Source organism: Rhineura floridana, chromosome 11 (genome assembly GCF_030035675.1).
Source record: "Rhineura floridana isolate rRhiFlo1 chromosome 11, rRhiFlo1.hap2, whole genome shotgun sequence".
Lineage (NCBI taxonomy): Eukaryota > Metazoa > Chordata > Lepidosauria > Squamata > Rhineuridae > Rhineura > Rhineura floridana.
This window is the reverse complement of record NC_084490.1, coordinates 63354855-63379197: the sequence shown is the minus strand read 5'-3', so window position 1 is coordinate 63379197 and position 24343 is coordinate 63354855. Positions and strand designations below refer to the sequence as shown.

The 24343-nt window shown below is 42.4% G+C and overlaps 1 protein-coding gene across 6 annotated transcripts in view; it reads right to left on the bottom strand.

Moving 5' to 3' along the window:
• Nucleotides 1–24343, bottom strand: part of TECRL (trans-2,3-enoyl-CoA reductase like) — a 102610-nt gene that overhangs the window by 36596 nt on the left and 41671 nt on the right. The window contains exons 11-14 of one of the 6 annotated variants that reach the window (XM_061589642.1): nt 21386–21471; nt 20683–20728; nt 12709–12861; nt 10054–10957 (exon numbers count right to left, since the gene is read on the bottom strand). In XM_061589642.1, coding sequence (XP_061445626.1) covers nt 10803–10957; nt 12709–12861; nt 20683–20728; nt 21386–21471 — 440 coding nt within the window. In that variant the 3' untranslated portion in view covers nt 10054–10802. Of the gene's footprint in view, nt 1–10053; nt 10958–12708; nt 12862–16182; nt 17589–18825; nt 18903–20682; nt 20729–21385; nt 21472–24343 lie in introns of those variants that run through there. The other 5 variants (XM_061589639.1, XM_061589640.1, XM_061589643.1 and 2 more) reach the window with 5 other exon arrangements.

Below are 24343 nucleotides of genomic sequence, written 5' to 3'. Positions count from 1 at the left end.
GCTGAAACATCATGAATGAATGAATGAATGAATCTTTATTTTTACCCCACCCTTTTTCCACAGCTGGAACTCAGGGCGGCTTACAGATAAAAACTACATATGGTTAAAAGCATACAGAAATATGCAATTAAAATACAATTAAACTATTCACGACATTAAAACCATGAAGCATACACCTAAAATACAAAAAAAACCAATTTAAAATAATACAGGTAAAACCATGGGACAATACAACTGACCTTATAGAGTCCTATCTTAAATACCTTCTATACTAAAAGCCTGTCGGAATAAAAAAGTCTTTGTCTGCCGATGAAAGGATAGCAAGGAAGGGGCCATTCGTACCTCCCTAGGAAGGGAGTTCCAGAACCTAGGGGCAGCCACTGAAAAGGCCCTATCTCGTATCCCCACCAAATGTGCTTGCGAAGGTGTTGGGACTGATAGAAGGGCCTCTCCTGAAGATCTCAGGGCCCGGGCAGGCTCCTATAGGGAGATACAGTCTGACAAATAGCCTGGACCTAAGCCGTTGAGGGCTTTATAGGTCAAAACCAGCACTTTGAATTGTGCCCGGAAACAAACTAGCAGCCAGTGGAGCTGTTGTAACAAGGGAGTCGTATGGTCCCTATAACCAGCCTCAGTTAGCACTCTGGCTGTGGCTCTTTGTACCAGTTTAAGTTTCCGAACAGTCTCCAAAGGCAGTCCCACGTAGAGCGTGTTACAGTAATCTAAACGGGATGTAATTAAGGCACGCATCACCATAGTCAAATCATGTAGTTTGCTGTGTCATTTCTGGCTAGCTGGACTCACCCATAACACTTCTAGGAAACATTGTTCTCACTCCCAGCTCTGGATAGAGAAATCAGCCTAACCCTGTCCCATTTCATTTTCCCTGGCAAACAGTCATAGGGCTGTTCCATCCTGTTTTATCTGAATTTCTTGAAACAATGCAGTTCCCATTTAAACTGTACACATTATTATAGTAAAAAAAATTCCCCAAATACTTATTTTTCAATGCTTTTCAATGTACTTTTCTTGAAAACAAATATTGATTTTACTAGGGGGAAAGAGACCACCTGCTCACTTTGCTTGCCAACCCCCACCCCCAAATATACAAATACCCCAGACATCCCAGGCATTCCCAAACACAAACACACACAGAGAGGGACTCTTTCTGTGTGTGTCTCTCTCACACACAAACACACACACCCTCACTCCACCCCAGACACCAACACTCCCCAACCCAACCCACTTGGCTTTGCTGTTGGGCTGCATCTACTTCTGCCACCAGCTTCCTACATGCCCAGGCCCAGGCCACAGCACTCCCATCCCACCATGATGTGTGTGGCCTCCTCTGCTGCCACCACTGCAGCCTGCATGGCCTCCTTTGCTGCTGCCATGCTACTGTGACCTGCACAGCTACCTCTGCTGCCACTGCAGCTTGTGTGGCCTCTTCTGGTGCCACCACCATGGTGGTCTGTGCGGCCTCCTCTGGCACGGCCTCCTTCTCCATCAGGTAGCCCACCTACTCAGCCAGCAGTCTTTGCTGTCATGCCCCACCCTCAACGTCACGCTGCACAATGTCGTGACAGTGTGAGGGCTTGCATTTTTATTATATAGGAAGATACACATTTTATTATATAGGAAGATACACATTTTAACCATATAGTATGTACTGTATATTTGTGCATAATTTTTGCACATTGAAACTTCATTGGAAAATCCTGAGAAGTGTACAATCTGATCTGGAGTTTTATTCCAATCCACTAGCAAGTTCAGGGCTGTCAAAATGGGTCAATGCGCTGCAAAAAGTGAATTAATTCCTCCTCCATCCCTAATCCCAACTAGGGTTGCCAGGTCCATGGCCTGAGACTGGTGCTGTATCTTTAGGAGAAGAGAAAGTCAGCCAAGTGCAGGTGTTCTTGCAACTCTGTAATGGGAAAAACCACAAGGTGGAATTCTCCCTTCCCCCTGCACAACTTTGAAAGATACAGAAGACCTCTTGGTTGCCAGGCCCGGCCTCCAAGAGGTCTTCTGTATCTTCAAAAGTTGTGGAGCAGGGAGGGAGGATTCCACCTTGTGGTTTTTCCCATTAAAGTGTTGCAAGAGCACCTGCACTTGGCTGACTTTCTCTTCTCCTAAAGATACAGGATCAGTCTCAGGCCCTGAGCCTGGCAACCCTAATCCCAACTGACTGGTGTCCGTTTGTAGCCAACTTTGGCTACATGGTGTCATCATGGCTTCACCTCCTTCAGTATATGCTTCCTGGCTGGCTGCAATCAACTACATGATGACTAATCCAAGAAGAAAGGAACAGTAACAGGCAAAAAGGTTTGGCTGATTTCAGTGAGAAAGTTTTATGCATATGCTTAAGAAACACATTGAAATCATTTTTAACCCATATTTCAGGAAATAGAAAGGTGAATAAACAGCAGGAGAACAGGATTTTAAAGTACTAATTTCTCTTAACTCAGGACTTCTCTCTGGGAATCTTCCAGTAAAGACATTTCTTTGCCAGGCCAAATGTGTATCGCCTACATTTCAAAGCCAAAGAGGGAAATGGATTTGACAACATAATGGGTGAAATATCTCATATACAAAATACAATTAAAAGCCTAGCATATGGCCTTCCTATTTCTTGGGATGCCTCCCTTTGTTTTTTAATGAACAGTTTCTCTCTGGGGGGTTTTACGGACATAGGAAGCTTTCTCATGTATTGTTTTGATTTTGAACCTCAACATCCTCCTTATGAAGGGAAGAAAGGATTTAAAAGATACACCGATTTCTTCTCCCTAAGCCCACTGTTATTTCCAAACTGAATATTTTCTTTCTTCACAGCTGCATCTTCTGACCAATAAGCTCTTCTCCCTAAGCCCACAGTTAGAGGGGGCAGGGGGGAGAGAGAAGGGACAAGTAGCTTCCGCATGTTGCAGCAAAAGGGAGGGTCCTCATGTCCATGTGGCACAACACTGAAGGGAGGAGAGAGTGCCTGTGCTGTGTCATGCATAAGCAGCTTCAGCATTACCCTGCAGAAAGATGGCAGCCGCTGTTGCAGCTCGAGGGTGTGGAAAGAAAACATGAGCAAGCTGGGCGTTGGAGCCACTGACAGGACCCACAAAAACAGCAAAAAAAAAGGAAGGAAGTGGTGGTGGTGGTAGAAGAGATAAGGCCAGCATTTCTGTGAGTGAGAGGAAATATGTGCAAACTGTTATTGGAAGGAGGCCTGTCAATCTGTTACAGCTACTGCTGCCTTTGTGAGGCCCTCAGACCACCCTATGCCTACCCTGCCTCTCCTTTCCTTTGGGTGAGAATTTCAGTTCAGTTTGCACCTGAAGCCGTATCTATCAAATGTGCACTTTCCGAAACAATGTGGGAACTGAAACACAGCCAGACTTTGACATTTGCACTTATCTGAATTTTTTCAATGCACGTTTGCCAACCAAACAGTGTTTACAAAAACGCATACATTAGGGGCAAGCATGCATATCAGTGAATATACGAGTGAAAATAACATACCAAAAAAGTATTGTATGACAAGAAATGGCTTGCAAAAATGTGTACAGTAGTCAAACCTGCCTATAACAATGTGTGTGTTAGGAGAAGTTAGCACTAAGATGCTGGAGAATTTTTATGAGGATTTTAAAAATAAAATCCATAAATTGCTGCAGAATGTGAAGAACAGAAGACTGGAAACATGGGAAACAGAGAACTGAAGCTGTCAGAACTTCCCATCCCTCCTTTGAGCTGGACAGGGATGCTGGTGTGGGCTTGAGGGTCTCCCTGTCTTTCTCTCTCACCCTCTTCACTTGCTTCTGCATACAAGCACAGATGGAAGGAGGAGGGTGATTTCCTCCTCTTTGCTGGGTTCTGTCACTCCCCCTCTTCCTAAATGACCCTACTTTTTTAGCCTTCCTTTCCTCTTGCTGTGGAAGCCTTCACTCCTTTGCCAGGTGAAAGCAGCAAAGAGTCTTGGGGCACCGTAAGGAATTGTGCTCCTTCCAGAAGAAAGGGCGGGCAGGGGAGCATCTTTGTACCTGGCCTCAAGTAATGATGGGGAAGAAATTCAATTAAGTTCACATTTAAAGGCAAACCTACCTAATGCACAATTTTGGAAACAAACGGCAAACTGAAATGACCATCCTTCAAAATTGGAATGTCTCTGAATTCTGCAATGCAGTTCTCCAGCCAAGGAGTGTGCACAAAATGCACAGACTAGGGTAAAGTATGCATTAAAATTCATATATTAGTGAAAACCGCATGCAAAGAATGCATTGGATTAGGGGAAATTGCTTTGTATTCTGTCTCTGAGCACAGAGGTTGCATTCAGCCACCACGCCTAATAACTGTTGCTGGACCTGTTGTGCAGTGCTTGAGGAAGGAGAAGACTGTCTCTAGGCAGTGACTTGGCCTACTTTTTCACATCATTCTGACAATCTCCTTGCAAAACTTGTCTTAAGCTGCAGAATAAAATATTTATATAAAAGCATAGCTGAAATGATCTGAACACTGTAAGACAATATATACATGGTCGTTTACAGAGGTAAAATTATAACACCCTCCTGCAACAGGGGGGGGGGAGAAAGGAGAATGCTCATATAATTCCATGATTTACACTTTGTAAAAAAGCTGGCAAATTCCATAGTAAAAAAGAAAAATAAAGTTCAGCATTAGACAAGAGTTAAGGCACTTATTTCCAGCTGTGTTCCAAAAATGAGAAAATTGGATGTTAAAGAAATGCACCCTAACTTTTGTTCCATGCAAGCAGTAAAGACGTCAGCCAGACTGGCATATTATGCTCACAAATTAAGGTAGAGACACACTTACTGTTCTGCCGGTTCCAGGAAATTTATATTTAAATATGTATTTTTGAGCATATCTTCTCAATACATAGTATTTATAAATACATTTTATCCTAATCTATGCATTTTAAAATGCACTTGGTATGGATTTTTTTAAGCCATGGACTCAATCACAAAATTGGGAGAAGGATGAAAGCCGAAAGATGACTCTTCTCTGTTTTGCACATTAGTCCAAGAGTTGCAGATCAGGTTAATTCACATCAGAATTTGAAAAGACCAAATTCCTAAAAGACTGAATTCCTCATGCATCCCTAAGATATTGATCTGTGGAACTCACTGACATTGGAGGTATTAGTCTCATTTCTTTGGATTATCCTCAAGAGCAAAGCAAAGCCAGGTGGTATATCTGAATGAAAGTCCTAAATAGCTGTTCTAATTGGAGCTAACCCAAAATGGGGAAGGGGGTGTTGGCTTGCAAAAATAAAGAAGAGTGTAGCTCAAGCCACCCTTATTTCCTGTTGTTATCAGGGGAACTTGAAACTAATTTCAGGGTGGGAGATGTGTCCAGTTGTGATGAGGAAATCAGACAATGTTCTGCATCTTTTTCTGCTGTACTGGGAGGTAATGAGGTGCATTGAAATGCAGGGCAAGAAGTTGGGGAATGCTGGAACCAGACAATCCCTCCTCCCTCGTCCATTCAGACTCTCTCTCTCTCCCTCTCTTTCCCAGACAGGTTTTGCTTTTCCAGTACCGACTCCCTGAGTCCTTGAAGTATTGGCATATATAGGATGCATGCATTTCTGCCTAGGCATTTACTATAGTACAGAGATAAGAAATCTGTGTCCCTCCAGATGTCTACAACTCCAACCATCCCTGATCATGGGCCATGCTGGCTGACGTTGATAGGAGTTGTTGTAGTCAAATAGTGTCTGAAGCGCCACAGGTTCCCCATTCCTCCTGTGGTAGGTAGAATTTGAGGGAGGCACTGTGCCTTGTATGATGCATCATGCAGATTTTCAACACAATTTGTTTTATATAGGACACATTAAGTAATCCCTAGCTTCCTTCAAATTAATGAAGGAATCTGACAATGTTTTCCTATCTCCTTTTTCATGTCTCCAGTTAGGGGTTTCAGTGGTAAATAATTCTTTTCTTTTCTTTTTGCAAATTCACTTAATTAAATCCATGTCTTAAACTAAGCCTTTTGATCAGTTCAAAAGCATGTTGAAGATTAGAAAGTATCCTATGATGCATTTGAGAATTGGTTCCATCAGCACAAATCATATGGCCTTACTAAACATTAGTTTAGCCACACCAAAATATAGGGAGGTATAGGAAGGAGCAATTTCCGTGAGGACCATAGGGTGTGGCTAGGAAAGTTTAACTCTGTCCTCCCCAGCTGTGATCCTGTGAAAAATCACCCCCATGCTTCAATTAGCAATAGAAAAAATTAAAAGTCCCTTTGGAGCCAATGGGATATTTTTATCTCTCATTAATTGCAGCATGGAGGGGGAGCAATTTAATCAGAATCATGGTTTGGGAAGGAAGCATTAAACATCCTCTCCCCGTGTGCTGTGGTCCAATAGAAATCCCCCTTCCTCCCATACCTAAGATTAAGTCTTAAAAACCTTGATGTGGCTTCAAGCTACACAACGTATTATTCGGACCACAAATTCACCTGAATTCTAGAGCATATTACGGGTGAAATAGCAAATGTGGTTGAAAGGAACGACCTGGAGTATAGGTGGTTAACAAAGTGGCTATTGAAATGAAGGCTCTTCTAAAACTAATTTGATATATACATTATTAGGACTGAGTGGCTTTTTAAAAAATGTTCCTTACTATTATATATTTATATATTGTTTCAGAGGGTGTTGTCTGTCTGAATGATTTCAGCTGTATCCATGCATGATGGTTTCTTTATACAATTGTATTGTCATCTTCATACAACTAGAGTTCTGTGTTTTGTCTTTGTGGTCCCCCGTGGGTCTCCCTTCCCCTCTGCTTTTGGGTTGTGTGAAGAAGCATTTCCTCCAAAGTGAGAAAAATGGAGTGCCTCTTCCAAGATGGTATCTGTCTGCCATCTGCTGCCACTATGTGATTATGCAGAACCAAGCACTGATCTCTGTTTTGTTGTGTCATCATTCCACTGGTGTTTGAGATCAGTGATAAAATGAATGGAATAAACTGAGATAAGATGGAGATGTTGTTGGTCAGAAATATGGCAGATCTGGGAGTATGTGGATAGAGTTTCAGTCCCTTTTATGACTAAGGCTTGTAGTCTGGGAGTATTCCTAGATCTGGTGTTGTTCCTTGATGTGTAAGTTGCAGTGGTGGTCAGGAATGTTTTCTACCTGGTTTGGCTGGTATGCCAGCTGTGTCCATTCCTAGAGAGAAGGGAACTGGCCATGGTTATTCATATCACACTATATTACTCAATTAGATTACTGTAATGTGCTCAGTGGAACTGCCTTTAAGGAGCATTTGGAAACTTCAAATGGCACAGAATGCAGTTGCCAGAGCATTGACAAGGTAGGGCTGTCTAGAGCATTGAATCATAGAGTCAGAATAGGAGAGTTGGAAGGGGCCTATAAGGCCATCGAGTCCAACCCCATAGTCTGCAGGAATCTGAGTTAAAGCATACCCAACAGGTGGCTGTCCAGCTGCCTCTTGAATGCCTCCAGTGTTGGAGAGCCCACCACTTCCCTAGGTAATTGATTCCATTGTCATACTACTCTTAACAGTTGGGAAGTTTTTCCTGATGTTCAGCTAAAATCTGGCTTCCTATAACTTGAGCAGATTATTCCGTGTCCTGCACTCTGGGATGATTGAAAAAAGATCCTGGCCCACCTCTGTGTGACAAGCTTTCAAGTACTTGAAGCGCTATATTCCCCTCAATCTTGTCTTCTGAAGGCTAAACATGCCCGGTTCTTTCAGTCTCTCCTCATAGGGCTTTGTTTCCAGTTTCTGATCATCCTTGTTGCCCTCCTCTGAACCTGTTCCAATTTGTCTGCATCCTTCTTAGAGTGCAATGTCCAGAACAGGATACAGTACTCAAGAAGAGGATTAACCAGTGTCAAATATAACCCAAATGTTATACCAACTGTTTAACTTGGTTTCCAAGCCCAATTCAAAGTGTTGTGGTTTTTACTTCTAAGGCCCTAAATCAGGGATAGCTATTGTCATGACTTCAAGATATTGTTGGACCCCAAGTCCCATGAGCCCTAGCCAGCATGGCCAATGGTCAGAGATGATGAGAATTAAAGTCCAATAATATATGGATGGGAACTACGATGGCCACTTCTGTCCCCTAAATTGTCAAGGACCAGAATAGCTCAAGGACTACCCTATCTCAGTATCAGTTTACCTAAAGACTTTGAAGGTTACCTAAGAATCTTCTGCGTATCTCTTCACCATTTGAAGTGCACTTCATGGCTTTCAATAGCAGTGCCAAGATGTTCTGAACAAAATCCACTTTAACCTGACTGTTTGTTGGCTTTGTGACACAAGGCTGACAGTGTTTTTAGAAGATACGTAGCCTAGCTGTTCCTTCACATACCAATCAGATACTTTGTTCTGCCAAATATAGATACTGTTTATCTTAAAACCTAGCAGCAAATTAAATGTATTCCATAAGGTGTCATGCAATTGTAATGAAATATCTTCTTTCAGTTTGCCCTAGCCCCATATAATTATTGCATGCTTATTTATAATGTTAATGTTAAATACCTTAATTGATCTGTATGTCAGTATTTCCAGGAGAAAACTTTTCCAAGAATTTAATCAGATTCTTGCAAGATTTTCCTACATGCCCTATAGCAACTATGTTCAGATAGTGACACCCAGTGGCTACCAGCTTCTATGACACTAAACACAGATCTAATTTATTGAAACTGCATCGTAATTCATCATTTTCCTTTCTAATTAAACCTACTGAATGTTTTTCATCATTAATATTATACATAGCCTCAACATTGGGAGAATTCCTTAGGACTAACCAGGGAGACAGCACTTTCATCCTGCCGTTTAGTTATTATTTTACACATTTAAGAACATAAGGACATAAGAAGAGCCTGCTGGATCAGGCCAGTGGCCCATCTAGTCCAGCATCCTGTTCTCACAGTGGCCAACCAGGTGCCTGGGGGAAGCCCGCAAGCAGGACCTGAGTGCAAGAACACTCTCCCCTCCTGAGGCTTCCGGCAACTGGTTTTCAGAAGCATGCTGCCTCTGACTAGGGTGGCAGAGCACAGCCATCATGGCTAGTAGCCATTGATAGCCCTGTCCTCCATGAACTTGTCTAATCTTCTTTTAAAGCCGTCCAAGCTGGTGGCCATTACTGCATCTTGTGGGAGCAAATTCCATAGTTTAACTATGCGCTGAGTAAAGAAGTACTTCCTTTTGTCTGTCCTGAATCTTCCAACATTCAGCTTCTTTGAATGTCCACGAGTTCTAGTATTATGAGAGAGGGAGAAGAACTTTTCTCTATCCACTTTCTCAATGCCATGCATAATTTTATACACTTCTATCATGTCTTCTCTGACCCGCCTTTTCTCTAAAGTAAAAAGCCCCAAATGCTGCAACCTTTCCTCGTAAGGGAGTCGCTCCATCCCCTTGATCATTCTGGTTGCCCTCTTCTGAACCTTTTCCAACTCTATAATATCCTTTTTGAGATGAGGCGACCAGAACTGTACACAGTATTCCAAATGCGGCCGCACCATAGATTTATACAACGGCATTATGATATCGGCTGTTTTATTTTATTTTTATTTTTTTACAATAATTTTTATTCAAATTTTCATAAAACATACAAAACAAAATCATAAAACATTCAAAGACAAAAAACAAAACAAAACAAAAATGATTAAACAAAAAAATAAAATATTGACTTCCCATTTGTCACAGATCAAATCAGTTATAGGTCTACAATATATAACAATCCTGTCTCTTAAATTATATTATAAAATCACTTTCCTCCAGTAGTTATCTTAATTAATCATCAAATCTCATAAACATTACTTTATTCTTTCCACAAAAAGTCAAAGAGAGGTTTCAATTCTTTAAGAAATATATCTATCAATTTTTCTCCAAATAAACATTTCGATTAATCCATCTCATCAAAATCTGTTAGGTCCAATAATTTCAATAGCCATTATTCCATTATCCCTATTAATTTCATCTTCCATCTTCAATAGTCCTGTTAAGTCCAGTAATTTCAGTGTCCAATCTTCCATTATCAGTATTCCATAATAATCTTGCTGTCATAGCCATAGTCATATAATAAGAGTCTGATGGGAATTTCCTCTATCCCAAATATTTTCTTGCCATCCATTCTGAACAAGTTGCTGAAGTACTGTTGTAAAGTCATATCTCTGTTCTTCTTTTTTACAAAATGCACTGGCTCATCTCTTGAGAGTTTTTCCATTGTCACATGGCTGCAGTTAATTCCATAGATTTTCACTATATCAAACTCCATCACGTCATTCCAGTCCAGAAGATTATCCAAGCCATTGATAACTTTATCTCTAATATCTTCATTAATTTCTTCAGAGATAACGTTAAATTCCAAACAGTAGATTTTATTTCTAATATCCATAAACTCCAGATCTTTTTCCAATTCCACATTTGTTCCAATCTCCAGGGCTTGTATCTTCCCTTTATTTTTTCTTTTCTCATCTCTGATCTCATTCTCCTCTCTCACAGGATCCCGTATTTCTTTAAGCTCCTGTGTCATTTTGCTCAGTTCAATTTTCAGCTCCTTACTGCCCTGTCGCAGGGTTTGTTTCGTTATCTCAATCTCATCCATTATTTTCTGAAACATAATTATTTCCAGATTCTCAGCCACTTTCTTGATTGCCATTTTAAAAACCACGAAAACAAAGCAAAACAGAAGTAAAGAAGAACCACTTCTTATTTCAGCAACAATTGGGTTAATATTCCAGGCTTGATGACATCACAGTATAAACAGAGCAACCTGCCTTATCTCTCTATGTTCAAGAATTCAAAACAAATTTAGTTCCCAGCATCAAAACAGTTAGTGGCGTCGTGAAGAAGCAGATTCGTTGAAATAAAATAGACCAAAAAGAGAATAGTCCCAGACAATATAACATTCCTCGGAATAGAAATCCCTCTTCTGTTAATATCTTTAGAATGCACTTCCAGGACAGCTTTTTGCAACAGAAACAGAGATAAGCTGTTAATTTCGTGAATAACAGAGAAGAGTTATAGCTCACCCAGAAGTACTTCAAAGCCGATCAATCTGACAAATCTCCTTTTGCTGCAACAATTTAAACCAAGTAAGAAAAATAATAGAAAGAAGGGTGCTTGCCTGTTAGTCGGTTTTCTCTTTGAAGAAAAGATAAATGTATCGCATTAAACAGATAGAGCAAAAGTTTGGAAGTCCGTCCGGCATTGTTGGCTGGACCTTTTCTCATAAATTAATGAAATCCAGTCCTCCCAACAAAAACAGGCTTTTGAGGTTGATCTCTACGTTTCTCCCTGCCCGGGAGAAATTTCATCAGTCAAAAAAAAAATGTTCTGACTGATTTATATCTGAATAAGCTTCTTTTGAGGCGGGAGCCCGTCTCAAAAGCAGGCACAAGCGAAGTCACCCTTCCCGGAAGTCTCACCCTTCCCGGAAGTCGATATCGGCTGTTTTATTTTCAATACCTTTCCTAATTATCGCTAGCATGGAATTTGCCTTTTTCACAGCTGCCGCACACTGGGTCGACATTTTCATCGTGCTGTCCACTACAGCCCCGAGGTGTCTCTCCTGGTCGGTCACTGCCAGTTCAGACCCCATGAGCATATATGTGAAATTAAGATTTTTTGCTCCAATATGCATAATTTTACACTTGTGTATATTGAATTGCATTTGCCATTTTTCTGCCCATTCACTCAGTTTGGAGAGGTCTTTTTGGAGCTCTTCACAATCCCTTTTTGTTTTAACAACCCTGAACAATTTAGTATCGTCAGCAAACTTGGCCACTTCACTGCTCACTCCTAACTCTAGGTCGTTAATGAACAAGTTGAAAAGTACAGGTCCCAATACCGATCCTTGAGGGACTCCACTTTCTACAGCCCTCCATTGGGAGAACTGTCCGTTTATTCCTACTCTCTGCTTTCTGCTTCTTAACCAATTCCTTATCCACAAGAGGACCTCTCCTCTTATTCCATGACTGCTAAGCTTCCTCAGAAGCCTTTGGTCGCTTGTCAATATATCTATTTCCCGGGGTAACTTACAGAATTAGAATCAAACAATAAAATCAAAAGTCAAAATTATAATTAAATGGCAGAGAATAAAACAGCACATGGCAGCATAAAAAAAACAGAGGAGTCTTCATCTGGTAATTCAGAGAGCATGACAGCATTCATAAATAGGGGATCAGAACCAAGAAGTTCCTCTTCTTCAGCGTAGATGGTGGGGCACATAGAGAGGAGACAGCAAAACTGACCTCAGTGCACAGGTTGGTTAAATAGAAATAGTCATTTCTTCAGGTATCCAGGTACCAAGCCATGCAGAGTTTTAAAGGTAAGATATGTCCCCAATGACAGGTCCCATTTAACAGCCTAGCAGCTGGAGTTTGAGCTAAATGCAGTTTTTGAACAGTCTCCAAAGGTAGCTCCATGTGCAATGCATTACAGTAGTCTGGTTTAAGGCTACCAGGGCAATGATAACCATGGTCACACTGCCTTTGGCCAGTAGGAGCCACAGCTGGCAAGCTGCCATAGGCACCTTTTGGGCCTCCAGTGACAGTGCTGGATCTCTAAGTCCTCCTGTGCTATGAATGAACCTGATCCTTTCAGCAGACTACAACCCTGTCGCTACTACTCATTCCCTTTGCCCACATGTGTATATCACTTTAACCTAAGGTGCTTCCAGACTATTGCTATTTTCAGGTGGGATTCAATCACATACCAGCAAATTCGGGTTGCACAGTTATAGTTGATTGAAGCTCTTGTGCAACAAACCCACTTCCCCAAAAGATCAATTTTCTGTGATAAGGAAAATGATGGGGAAGTGTGATGGAAAGTGTGGAATAGCACTTTGTTGCAACATCCTCTAACCTCCCTGCAAAGAAATCAGAATGAATACTCATTAAATAGCCAACATTGACTAATCTTCCTGTAAATAAATCAGGGTGAATGCTCAGCAAACAGGTCACCTGGAAGCATCCCTAGAGCCACTGTGCACCAAGACAGAATGGATGCTCACAGAAGGTGAAAGGAATAAAGAGACAACCGACCAATGGATATGATACTTCAATACATGGTTTATTACAGAGATGGGCAAGGAAAATACATGTGCATATAGGTTAGGCTGGTTGCAAGTGGGCCAAAACCACAGGAAAGGCAGACCAGTCAAGAGGAATGAGCAAGCGGGGAGTGTAACAACAGTTGTAGGCAGTTAAAACTGATTGCCCAAGAACTAACTCAGAAAGTAGCAAAGGAAAGGGAAGCCAGACGGACAAGCACAGAGCCAAATTGGATCAAGAGATAGTCCCTCTCCTAAAGCAGCACAAGTAACTTCTTGGAAATCAGATAGCAAAGAGGAAACACCAGGCTGGATGAAGGACCCACAATATTGTTGCGCACCTCCCCAATCTCCAAGCAGTGAGATTCCAGGGGTCCCTGGGCTAGTCCTGGGCTTGGTTTCCTTGGGAAGAAGGTCAGCAGAGATTGTGGTGTCTTTATGAAATATGGTTTGTTTATTTACACACATTCCAACCTGAGCTTTGGATGGAGGGGTTCAAGGCATCAGCAGTCCAATATCCAGCTTTTCCATTGGGGTTACAGGAAGTATCTTAAAGCCATGGTGCAAATAGCCAGCCTCTCTGCCTGCCTCCAGTCCCCAGCCATTCTCAGACACACTCTGCACACACTGAAAACACAAACCTCTCCTAGCCACCAGGAAGTGGGGGGCTCTCCTGAAGAGTTTCAATGACAGAAGGATCTTCCTGGCCCATTCACCAGTTGCTGGGCACCTGATAGACCCATTAACAACCTGGCCACTCTATTAGCTTAACAAAAGAAACTCATCTGGCCAGCAGAGGCAGCCCCTCACCCCAAGGCACAGGGTTCCAAATCAGAGGCTGTTAGGGGACCCACGGGAATCATCCATTCCAACCCCAAACTCACAACAACACAGATATTACCTTCTCCAAGACTGAGGTGTGCATGCTTACCCTCACTAGTTTACCATAAGCTAGGATAACCATGCAGATGGTGAAACACAGCAGCTTCATACTGTCATTGATTAGCAGGCTATACTTCTTCCAGCAATGGGTTCTCTAGAGAGGGAGTGTGCTGGTGAAGGACAAGCAAGCATTACCAAGCTCCTGGACTCTCTCTGAGTCCCTCCCCAATTCAGGTGCACAAAACAAAGTACAAAGATAGGATACAAACAGCTAGCTATTCAAAATGAAATTCATTCTTAATGTCTCATTGGGGTGGGGGGGAATCTCATCCCGAAGAGAAATCAAAGGGGTGGAGAATGGGATCAAAGGTTGTCATTGCGGATGTGGGTGCGGACTAGGGTTGCCAGGTCCATGGCCTGAGACTGATACTGTATCTTTAGGAGAAGAGAAAGTCAGCCAAGTGCAGGTGTTCTTGCAACTCTGTAATGGGAAAAACCACAAGGTGGAATTCTCCCTCCCCCCTGCACAACTTTTAAAGATACAGAAGACCTCTTGGAGGCTGACCAAGATCCACAGCCACTCCCAGCACCCCCAACATGTCCCCAGAACCAGAGCTTGGAAAAGTTCCTTTTTTGAACTACAACTCCCATCAGTCCCAGCCAGCATGGCCAGTGGATTGGGCTGATGGGAGTTATAGTTCAAAAAAGTAACTTTTCCAAGCTCTGCTTTGGACTTCCCGCAGCCTGATGGAGGCAGCTCTGATGAATCCTATGAGCCCTTGGGATGCCCTCCCAGGGACCATAAAATCACAGCCTTTTTCATGAAAATAGATGGCAGGAAGGCATCTGTGGACTTTATAGAATTTCCACCACAAGGATGGCTGTAATTCCTGAATTTTACTGAAATCTTTGAACACTGTGGAAATGGACAAATAGTAGAAAAACTTGACACTTTTAGATAAGAACAGACATTCTACAAAAGTTTGGGAAGAAATTTATTTATGTGAACAGATTTTTTTGGTTTCAACTTCTGTAAAGAATGTAAATGTACTGCCTTCAAGTCGATTCCAACTTATGGTGACCCTATGAATAGGGTTTTCATGAGGCTGAGAGGCAATGGCTAGCCCAAGGTCACCCAGTGAGCTTCATGGCTATGTGGGGATTCGAACCCTGGTCTCCCAGCTTGTAGTCCAACACCTTACACTACACTGGCTCTCTCAACTTCTGTAGTATAATAAAACTATATACCTATCATAAGATGTTGTGCAGTTCAGCCACTAGAGGGTGCAGCTGACTTGTAGAACATATTAAAATGATAAAATCAGACAGCAGCATAATTTGTAAGAAGGCCTCGTGTGATTTCTCCTGCCATTTTTGGCAGGGTAGTCTAAAAGACCCACAGTTTATTGTTCTTTTCACCAAGAACTGCTTGCCAGTGCTTTCAAGTGCTGGAGGATCACCCTCTTGACTAGTACTGCATCTCTCTATAGCCACAGTCCTCCCCGTTAGTCAATCTAGGAGGAACACCCTCTAGAAATAATACTTTTCCACAAGCAAACTCCTTGACTTCAATCCAACTGAAGTCATTTTGACAGCTATTCACACACAACAGTTGGGAGAGAGGAGAGGGGATATTGATATGCATCAACAGTGCACATCAAGAGATATACAGGCAGCTGGATGAACATCATAATGTGCATATGAACAGTAGTGTAGGGGCAAATTCTGAAGTGCAGGGTCCCTTCATGATAGTCACAGTCACACACACTCTTTTCTCTGCTGCTGGATTGAGAATGAGATCCTTGTGAATGCCTTCTCCCACAACAACAGATGTCCCTAGGAGCAAATAAGCATGAAAGGGGAGAGTGTTAGCTACTAAAAAGAGTCTTCTCAGTGGCTGACTGTCCTCCTTTCTCTCTAATTGTCTCCAGCAAAGGACAAGGAAGCATGTTAGACAGTTCTTTTCAGTGGCTAACACACACCCCTTTCATGATGATTGGCTCATAGGATGTTGGCGATATAAGGACCAAGGTAAGGGGACTAAGACCCCCTGAGACCCTGTACGCCTACACCCTTGCATATGAAGACATCTTCTTCCATGTATCATCACCCTTGCTGGATCAGAGCACTTATTTATGTTATCTGGTAAACAACCACACACACACCTCTTTAAAATTTAAGGATGTAGACTGCACACTGTTTTCAAAAAATAGTATTTTTATTAAACAACATCCATACAATTTAAATAATAGGTATTGTAAGAAAAAATGAATCTGGCTGAAAATTATCATTGCAATTGTTCTATGTTAAATCAGTTGTCAACAAAATGTTTACTTATACTACTCAGGATACACTAATTTTAATCCATCGATTTCCTATCATCTTTCCATAATAATTTAGCACAGAGGCATATTTAATCATAATTACTATTTAATAACTACTTCAGACAATGGTCTTCATATTTACTCATTCATTTAAAGGTTACCTAGTCAGAAGAGGCAATTAATTCTAAGCCCCGGAAGAATAAGATGTCCATAATCCATTCAAGCAAGATTCTTACCTGAACCTTAGCTTGTTTCTGGTGGACAGTAAACAAAATAGTTGTACAAGTGCATTGTAATGTTTAGAACACGAAAAAAAATGTATTTGCAATCCAGTGATTACACTTTAAAGTTATGTGTAGCCTGATTCAATGAATGCTACAAGTTCAATGGGACTTCCCCCAGTTTTCAAAAGCTTAGTGATATGACATGGGGCGGGGGTTTCTGCTGTTCACATGAATAAAAAATAATTCTGGGTGTCAAAAAACTCTATGCAGATCTGGTTCACATAACGAATAAGCCTCCCTCACCCCCCTTTGGGGCTTACACACACACACACACACACACACACACATGGGTGCCGTGTGTGGTACAAGCAAGCCAGACCCTGATTTTCCATGTCATGCAAACCTGGCTGCATCCTTGGCTTATTTCTGTTTTAGTATGATCATCGTTTGTTTAGCATTGAATGACAGGCTCTGGCTTATTTGTGCCTGACATGGCACCTGCAGACAGAGAAGCTCACAGGTCATGGGTGTTCATAATTGCATCATAATTTAAAGCAAACTATAGTTTAATGTGACCTGCAAACAGGCCCACAGAGTCAGACCATTACTATATTGCATCCAACATCATATACTCTTACTAGCAGAAGCTCTGTGATCTCAGGCAGAGAACTATATTTCCCAGTACCTACAACCACGGATCCTTTTGAGATGGAGCTAGGGAGGGCAAGGATTGAACTTATGGCCATCTGTACGGAAAGCCTGTGCTGCTCTCTCCCTCAGCTATAGCTGCTCTGTTTACCTAAAATCTCTCTTTGAAGCCTAGCCCTGATACTTTCATTCAATTTTTTAAAAAAGACCTAAATGTGGGTGTGTTTGAAAGCAAGTTTCCTGTATTGCTCTGGCACAACTAAATCCATCCATCCATCTGATTGCCTCCTTTCTCTTTTTCACGCTGGATCATCATCACAGACCACCTGTCACTGCATTTACAGTATCAATGGAATCATGGCTGTTTTTCTCCACCCAGATGTAGTGCCCTTCTTCAGGTAGAGTTGGTGCTTCTTTCGGGCCCACTGGGCCATCTGGATTGCCATCAGTAATGCAAAAATCCCAACTGGAGAGAGGGGGGAAAACATGGCTGATCTCTGGGTATGAACTGTGGTATGTCAGAACAATTATCTCTTCTTCATACACACCCCGCCCCTGCACATATAATGGAGAGACAGCATAATGCAAAGCAGAGCACACTTATTTTAATGATGTGGCAGAGGTTTTCCCCACACTGGGCAAGAACAACAGCTTCTGGAGGAGTGTCAGCATTTTTTGAAGTGGGCCCAGAAGCTGCTGCTTTACTTCCTTCTTCCTCCCAAGTGGAACTCAGATACAGAAGGAAGCCTCATACTGCCAGACATGACCTCCATGTGCTCTTTGGGATTCCACTCAAGTTCATGGCCATCTCTGCTCCTTGGGGTATACCATAATCTCTAGAGCTGGGATGTGGCCAGTCTTGGTTAGGGTATCTTCCAAAGAGGCAACACGGGGGTGACTATTAACGTATGCCAACTCCCCCTGGTCCTAGTACGTGCTGGGGTCAGCAATGGAGTTCTTCCAAGAAGGAAATTTCTCCCAGTTCTATCCACCAAAAATATAGCAGAGCAGAACTTGGTGGCTCTACCCACCTCTAATTAATTTACAAAAGGGGTAGCCAGTGTAATGTTATCCAGATGTTGTGAACTCCAACTCTCATCAGCCCCAGCCAGCATGGCCGATGGTCAGGAATAATGGAAGCTGTAGTTCAACAACATCTGAAGGGCAGGTGTTGATTACTCCTGATTGACTCTAGGGACATTGGGGACATCCAAGCGCATTGAATATATTCCAGTCAAAGGTAAGTATTTTGGAGTCCCAGTTATTTAGATGGGACAAAGTTAAGCTCATACTTAACCCTCTACAATTGAAATTAATAAATGTTCTTAATTGGCTAGGTCGGGTACATTATTAGTGCAGGAAATGGAATTTTAACACAAGGGAACTAGAGGGAGACATTTTAAATTGCAGTGTTTGCAGGGGTGAGCTGTTTTGTAATATACAGTGGAGAAACGCATTTCATAACAGGGGTGTGGCACAACATTTTAAACGGATTTAATTCGTAGATTAACAAATGAAAGTTTCAGTGATTAGTCAGTGGTGGCAAATTTTAATCAGAGAGGCTGCAAGTTAACACGTTTGTTTCTTTTTCTTTCTGGTACATAATCATAATAGAGAATGAAAAAGGGAATATTAAACAGGTCCATTCCTTCATACAATGTGTGGGTGCAAACATCTCTTTATTACAAGTCAACTTACCTTACCTGATATTCTTTCCAATGTCTCAAAGGATAGAGGCATGCATTTTAAGCATGGGCAAAGTGAATTGAACACAGAACCCCTGGCCAATAAACAAATGCACTAAAATGCAGCAAACGTATTGTTGAAGAACTTGCATCACACTTAAAATACATATGTGTTTACCCTGTATTGAGATTTTGGGAATATATAAGTTTATTTAAGCTCAATACTGAACAGATTATTGATCAACTAACAACCCTTGACACAGTTGGCAACCCTATTTATACAACCACAAGAGTGGCTGTATACTATAGCCAGCATGAATTTTTTGCTTTCTGCAATGTTAAATTAAAAATACCCCCGTGCCATTCCGCTGCTTCCCATAAGTGCATCTCAAAACAAAACTTTACAAAACTTATAGTCCTGAACTCAGAAATGCTTGCTGAACAACCCTGTAAATTTTCATGGTGATATACAAAACAGTCAGAGAAAATTGAGAGTTCAACGTGTAAAAAGAGGGGGGGAAACCCAGATCCCTTTTGGATGTTTTTCTGTCAGAGCTCTCATAATTTACTGAAATTAATTAAAAATCAGCCATGTTCACAGAGTACCTGTAATCCTATTGCTAACCTTGCCCCATACTCTGACCTTCATCTTCTGCAGTTTAAAAGTTTAAAAAAATGCCTAGCTGATTTTTAATTAATTTAAGAAATTTAGCATTGAGGTCAATGATAAGCTGGGGCATGCTCAGTAAGAACCAACTGTCAGTATTCTAAAAGCCAGACTCACAGCTGCTGGGCTTGCCTAATCAGGTGGCCACACCCACACCAGACCTTTATTTCACTTTAGACAGTCATGGCTTTCACCAAAGGATCCTGGGCCAAGAAACTGAAGGGTCTGATTTATGAACATGGAGCTCAAAGCTTCACTCAAGAAACCAGAATGTTGTTCTGCTTGGCATCTTTGTGGGGCCACAGATTATGGAGGGAAGTGAAGTTTGTGAAGAGTGCTGAGAGGAAACTCCTATCCCCCTGACAGAGCTCCAGTGGCCAGAGTGGTTTAACAGTCAGCCACTCTGACTGAAGCTCTCTGAGGGGAACAGGGAGTCTCCTAGCAACTCTCAGCACCCTTCACTAACTACACTTCCCAGGATTCTTTGAGAGAAGCCATGACTGTCCAAAGTGAAATAAAGGCCTGGTGTGGATGTGGCCAGGGACAGCTTTGGTTTAAATTTGGGTGGGAGGCTACATATGCCTGCTGTAGAATAAAAAGGTGGGGGAAAGGCTGAAAAAGGATACTGTTCACAATGTTTTCCTTTTGGACAGGAAAGCGGCTTCACCTCTCCCCAGTGCCCACCCACTCAGTCTCTTCCCCTCTCACTTCATTCCTTCCCCTCCCCTTCCTGCCCTCCTCCTCCCCTCCCTACCCCTCCTCCATGGCCAGTTTTACCTATCTTAAGCATGATTGTACAGGAGTAAATCCCACTGAACTCAAAAAGCATGCAAATGATCAAACCTGCCCTCCCCTCCTCCTCCCTCCCATCACCTCCCTTTTGCCCCTTCCCCCCTTCATTCACCCCTCTCCTCCCCCTCCAATCCCCTCCTTCCCCATCCCCTCTCCCCCTCCTTCCACTGCCCTCTCCTCCCTTCTTCCCTCTCCTCTCCCCTCCCCCTCCTCCTCCCCCAGGCTCCTGCTGAGAGGAAGGGCAGGATATAAAACAAATAACAAATACATAAATATTTAAAATTTCTACTTTTATCACAATGACAGAAGGTAATTCTAAACCATGCTGATCATATTTCTCATGCAGGGTTTTTTTAGGGGGGGGCATAAGGGAGCTTGTTCAAAAATCCCACCTAGAATGATATTTTTGCTCTTACCTGGCAGTGTCTGGGTCATCACAGTAAAGCTCATCCAAGAGCCAATCTGTTGCAAAGAGAAAACAGGCAACACACTTAAATATAAACAGCTGTTAATTTTATACAATGTCTTGCCAAACAGCCTGATCAAACTACTACAGACAAATGGACTCAAAACCAACTCTCTAACAGCCCTTGACAGATGCCTCTCCACCTGCGCCAGACCTGCCATTCAGTGTACACAGGCATTGTGCCTAGGCAGCAAAGTATCAGCAGGCAAGCAACCAAAAAGATGGGAAGTGGATGTTACAAGGGCAGAGCCAAGAAACTGAAGGGTCTGATTTATGAACATGGAGCTCAAAGCTTCACTCAAGAAACCAGAATGTGGTTCTGCTTGGCATCTTTGTGGGGCCACAAATTGTGGAGGGAAGTCATGCACATTACTACAAAGCTTTTAAAAAATCCTTTTGCAAAATAAACTCCTTTTAGAAGCAAACACCTTTTAAAAGGCAGCTCCTCTGGAAACCACGAGGGGCCTCCTAGATCAAAGCAGAATGCACTTTAAGCTATCTGTGAGTGAATTTAAGTACTGTTAAATTCAGATCTGTTCATGAGCTCAGATCTAAAGTTCTCCAAAAAGACCTTGCGAGAATTTTGCATGCTGGCATCACTTGCTTAGCCAGCTGACAAAGATGGAAAGTGAGAAGGAAAAAAATAGTAATACCTCATATGTATAGTTTGGACAGGAAACAAATATAAACAGCCATGTGAAAGGGTTGATTGATGGACTTGGAAAAGAGCTTTTATTGCCTATAGGAAAAGAGAAAAGGCCAAAATTTCATTATAACAGTTTGAAGATTGAGAGGTTCATTCTAGCCTATGAATTTCTATTACCATTCATGGAGAAGCTATTCTCAGTAGCCACCTGCTCATAGATACTGGTGAAAACCAGCTTCCAACTCGCTTTAACGAGTTTGACTCCCCAACCAAGAATTCCTGAGAACAAATTCCATGGAAAGACTAACAAAGGATTCTCCTCACATCCACACAATTACCAGGATTCTGTGGGGGAAACGTTATTTTAAACCTGTTGCAAAGTGTTTTAAATTGTATAGTGTAGATGTAGAGTGCACTCTAATGCAACAATACTATCACCCCAGACAGTGAATTAATTATACAATTCACATCACAAAGTGTTACTGCTGTGAGAGCTTAATTAATTCAACATAGGGATTCCGGGGTTAGGCATTATGCAAAAGATAAAGTGCCATTTGGAGGAGGGATGGCACCTGAAATTCACTTGAGATATCAGGCTCCAATTCAGGCAGAATCCTTTCTGAACCAGAACCTTGCCTTACTGGGGATCTAGAGGGGAAGAGCGTTGTGGCATTCCCAGCATGGCTCCAGGCCTGACCATGGACATAAAACCACAGAGTTGGAGGGGTCCTAGTACACCATCTAGTCCAACCCCTGCTTCATGCAGGATGCCCAGAATGAAGAGCATCCCCAAGAGATGGCTGTCTACCAAAAGTCTCCTCACCATGGTAGTTGGTTTCATGGTTGAAGTTATGACATTTCTCTTCCTGTTCGACCAAGGTACTTTAGCACTTTGGATAGCTCCTTGAAAGTTTGGACTAAAACCTGGAGCGGATTCCACTGCCCCACTGACATGGAGCCAGCACTGCCACTGCTATTGTGTATCCCCCAGTCTTCTTTTCTCTAAGCTAAACATACCCAGTTTCTTCAACCTTTCCTCAAAGGACAATTTCCATACCATCTTCCTCCTGAACCTATTCCAATTTGTTTATGTCCTTCTTAAAGTGCAGTGCCCACAACTGGGCACAGAACTCAAGACGAGATTTAACTCGTATGGAATAAAATGGAAGTATTACTTCTTGGAGACGATAGTTAATGTAGCCAAATATTGCATTAGATTTTTTAGCAACAATATCATTCTGATGACTCAGGTTCAGCTTGTGCTCAGCTGCAAGCCTGAGAAACTCTTCTTCATTACTGCCAAGTCAGGTATCTCCCATCTTATACCTAGGGACTTGATTTTATATGTATATATATTCACTAATAGGCCAAAAAACCTTGCAGTTTAAGAATGTACCTATAGCCAACAGATATTTCTATCAAACTTTAAAAAGCAGGGAAACTGGGCAGCTATAGTGAATGCATCAGGGGAGCAGGAGACCTGACCTCCTCTCTGAGATATTGGACTGCTCTACAAATTTGTCAAAATGCAAACACAATTTGGGTTGGTCTTTCACAGTCCAATCCACTTGCTGTGTAGCTTGCAAGAATTTGTTTACATGTGCCTCTGAGCATATGGCGAGTGGTGGCAACACCTGCAATCAGCCCAAATAACAGAAAGAAGGCATGTGCTGTGCTGATCTTGTTTTAGCAGGGAGAAAGCAACATTATAGTTGATATAGTTCAGTTGGTCACTTTAAATATGTCTGATTTCCTTTGCAATTTTAGTGAAGTTTCCTATAGGAAATCATTTTCTTTTGTTTCTGTTTCTGTGAGTATGTGAAGTACAGCAACACTGCAAAATTTACACTAAAAAAACTCCAAACATAATTGTGGAATAATGGCACTGACTTCTGCAGAATAGTCTCCAGTGGACCTCAGGAGTGTCTCAATTTGCACAAGATAAAACAGTGGGAGCTGAAATATATTCTAGCAAAATTCTAGGTGTGCTGTATGTTTTTGACCATACCCACTTTGCATTAAATGAAGTGGTTTAAACATAGCAGGCTGAAAACATGCATCCTCTTTTTTCAAACAGCTAGAGTCATTGCTGAAGTAGCAACATATTGTAATCAGTCTGTTTTTACATCAAACTGCAGTTTCAAATTCAACTGTTAATGCACTCAAAATAGAAATAGAACATAACCAACAATTTGAATTACAAAAGGCTGTCTTCACCATCATATGACACTGACCAATAAAAAGGCGTTGAAATTAATAAAAGTAAATTTGATCAGCCTGCCCTGGGCCCTGGCACCTACATGCATGCACGCCCTACCTACCTACCTACCGAGTGGGTGGGTGGGTGGGCAGGGGGGACAGGACGGCAGGCAAGCAGGCGGGTGGGCGGGCAGGGGGGACAGGACGGCAGGCAAGCAGGTGGGTGGGTGAGCAGGGGCGGGAAGGCAGGTAAGCAAAGGGGTGACTGGGTGGGGCGGGAGGGTGAGCAAGCAGGCACAGGGAGGGCGAGCAAGCAGGCACAGGCAGGCCGGCAAGCAAGCAGGTGGGCAGCTTCCTCCCTATGATCCATGGCAGGGACCCTGCTGCAGATTGTGGAAGAAGAGCGCTACTTCTCCACCTTAATGAGGGGCCCTTCAGGGGTCCCTGTGGTCCACGGGGCCCCTGGCCAGGGCCTGACCTCTCCACCCTTTGGCGCCGGCCCTGCTTGGGACCTCCCAAAATGTGTATATGACTCCTCCACCCAGTTCCAATCTAATTAAGCCTCACAGCACACTTACTGACTGGGTCCCTGGAGCCTGAATGAAGAAAGGCACTGTTCCAATCAAGTATTAGACCCACTTGAAAATCTAAGGAAAAGCCACTATACCCACCACCCCATCCCCTTGTTAATCAAGCTAAGTGGTGTATTTACACTAGAAGGGCAGGACAGAAATGTTCTAATAAGTAAGTAATTAGGTAAGTAAAA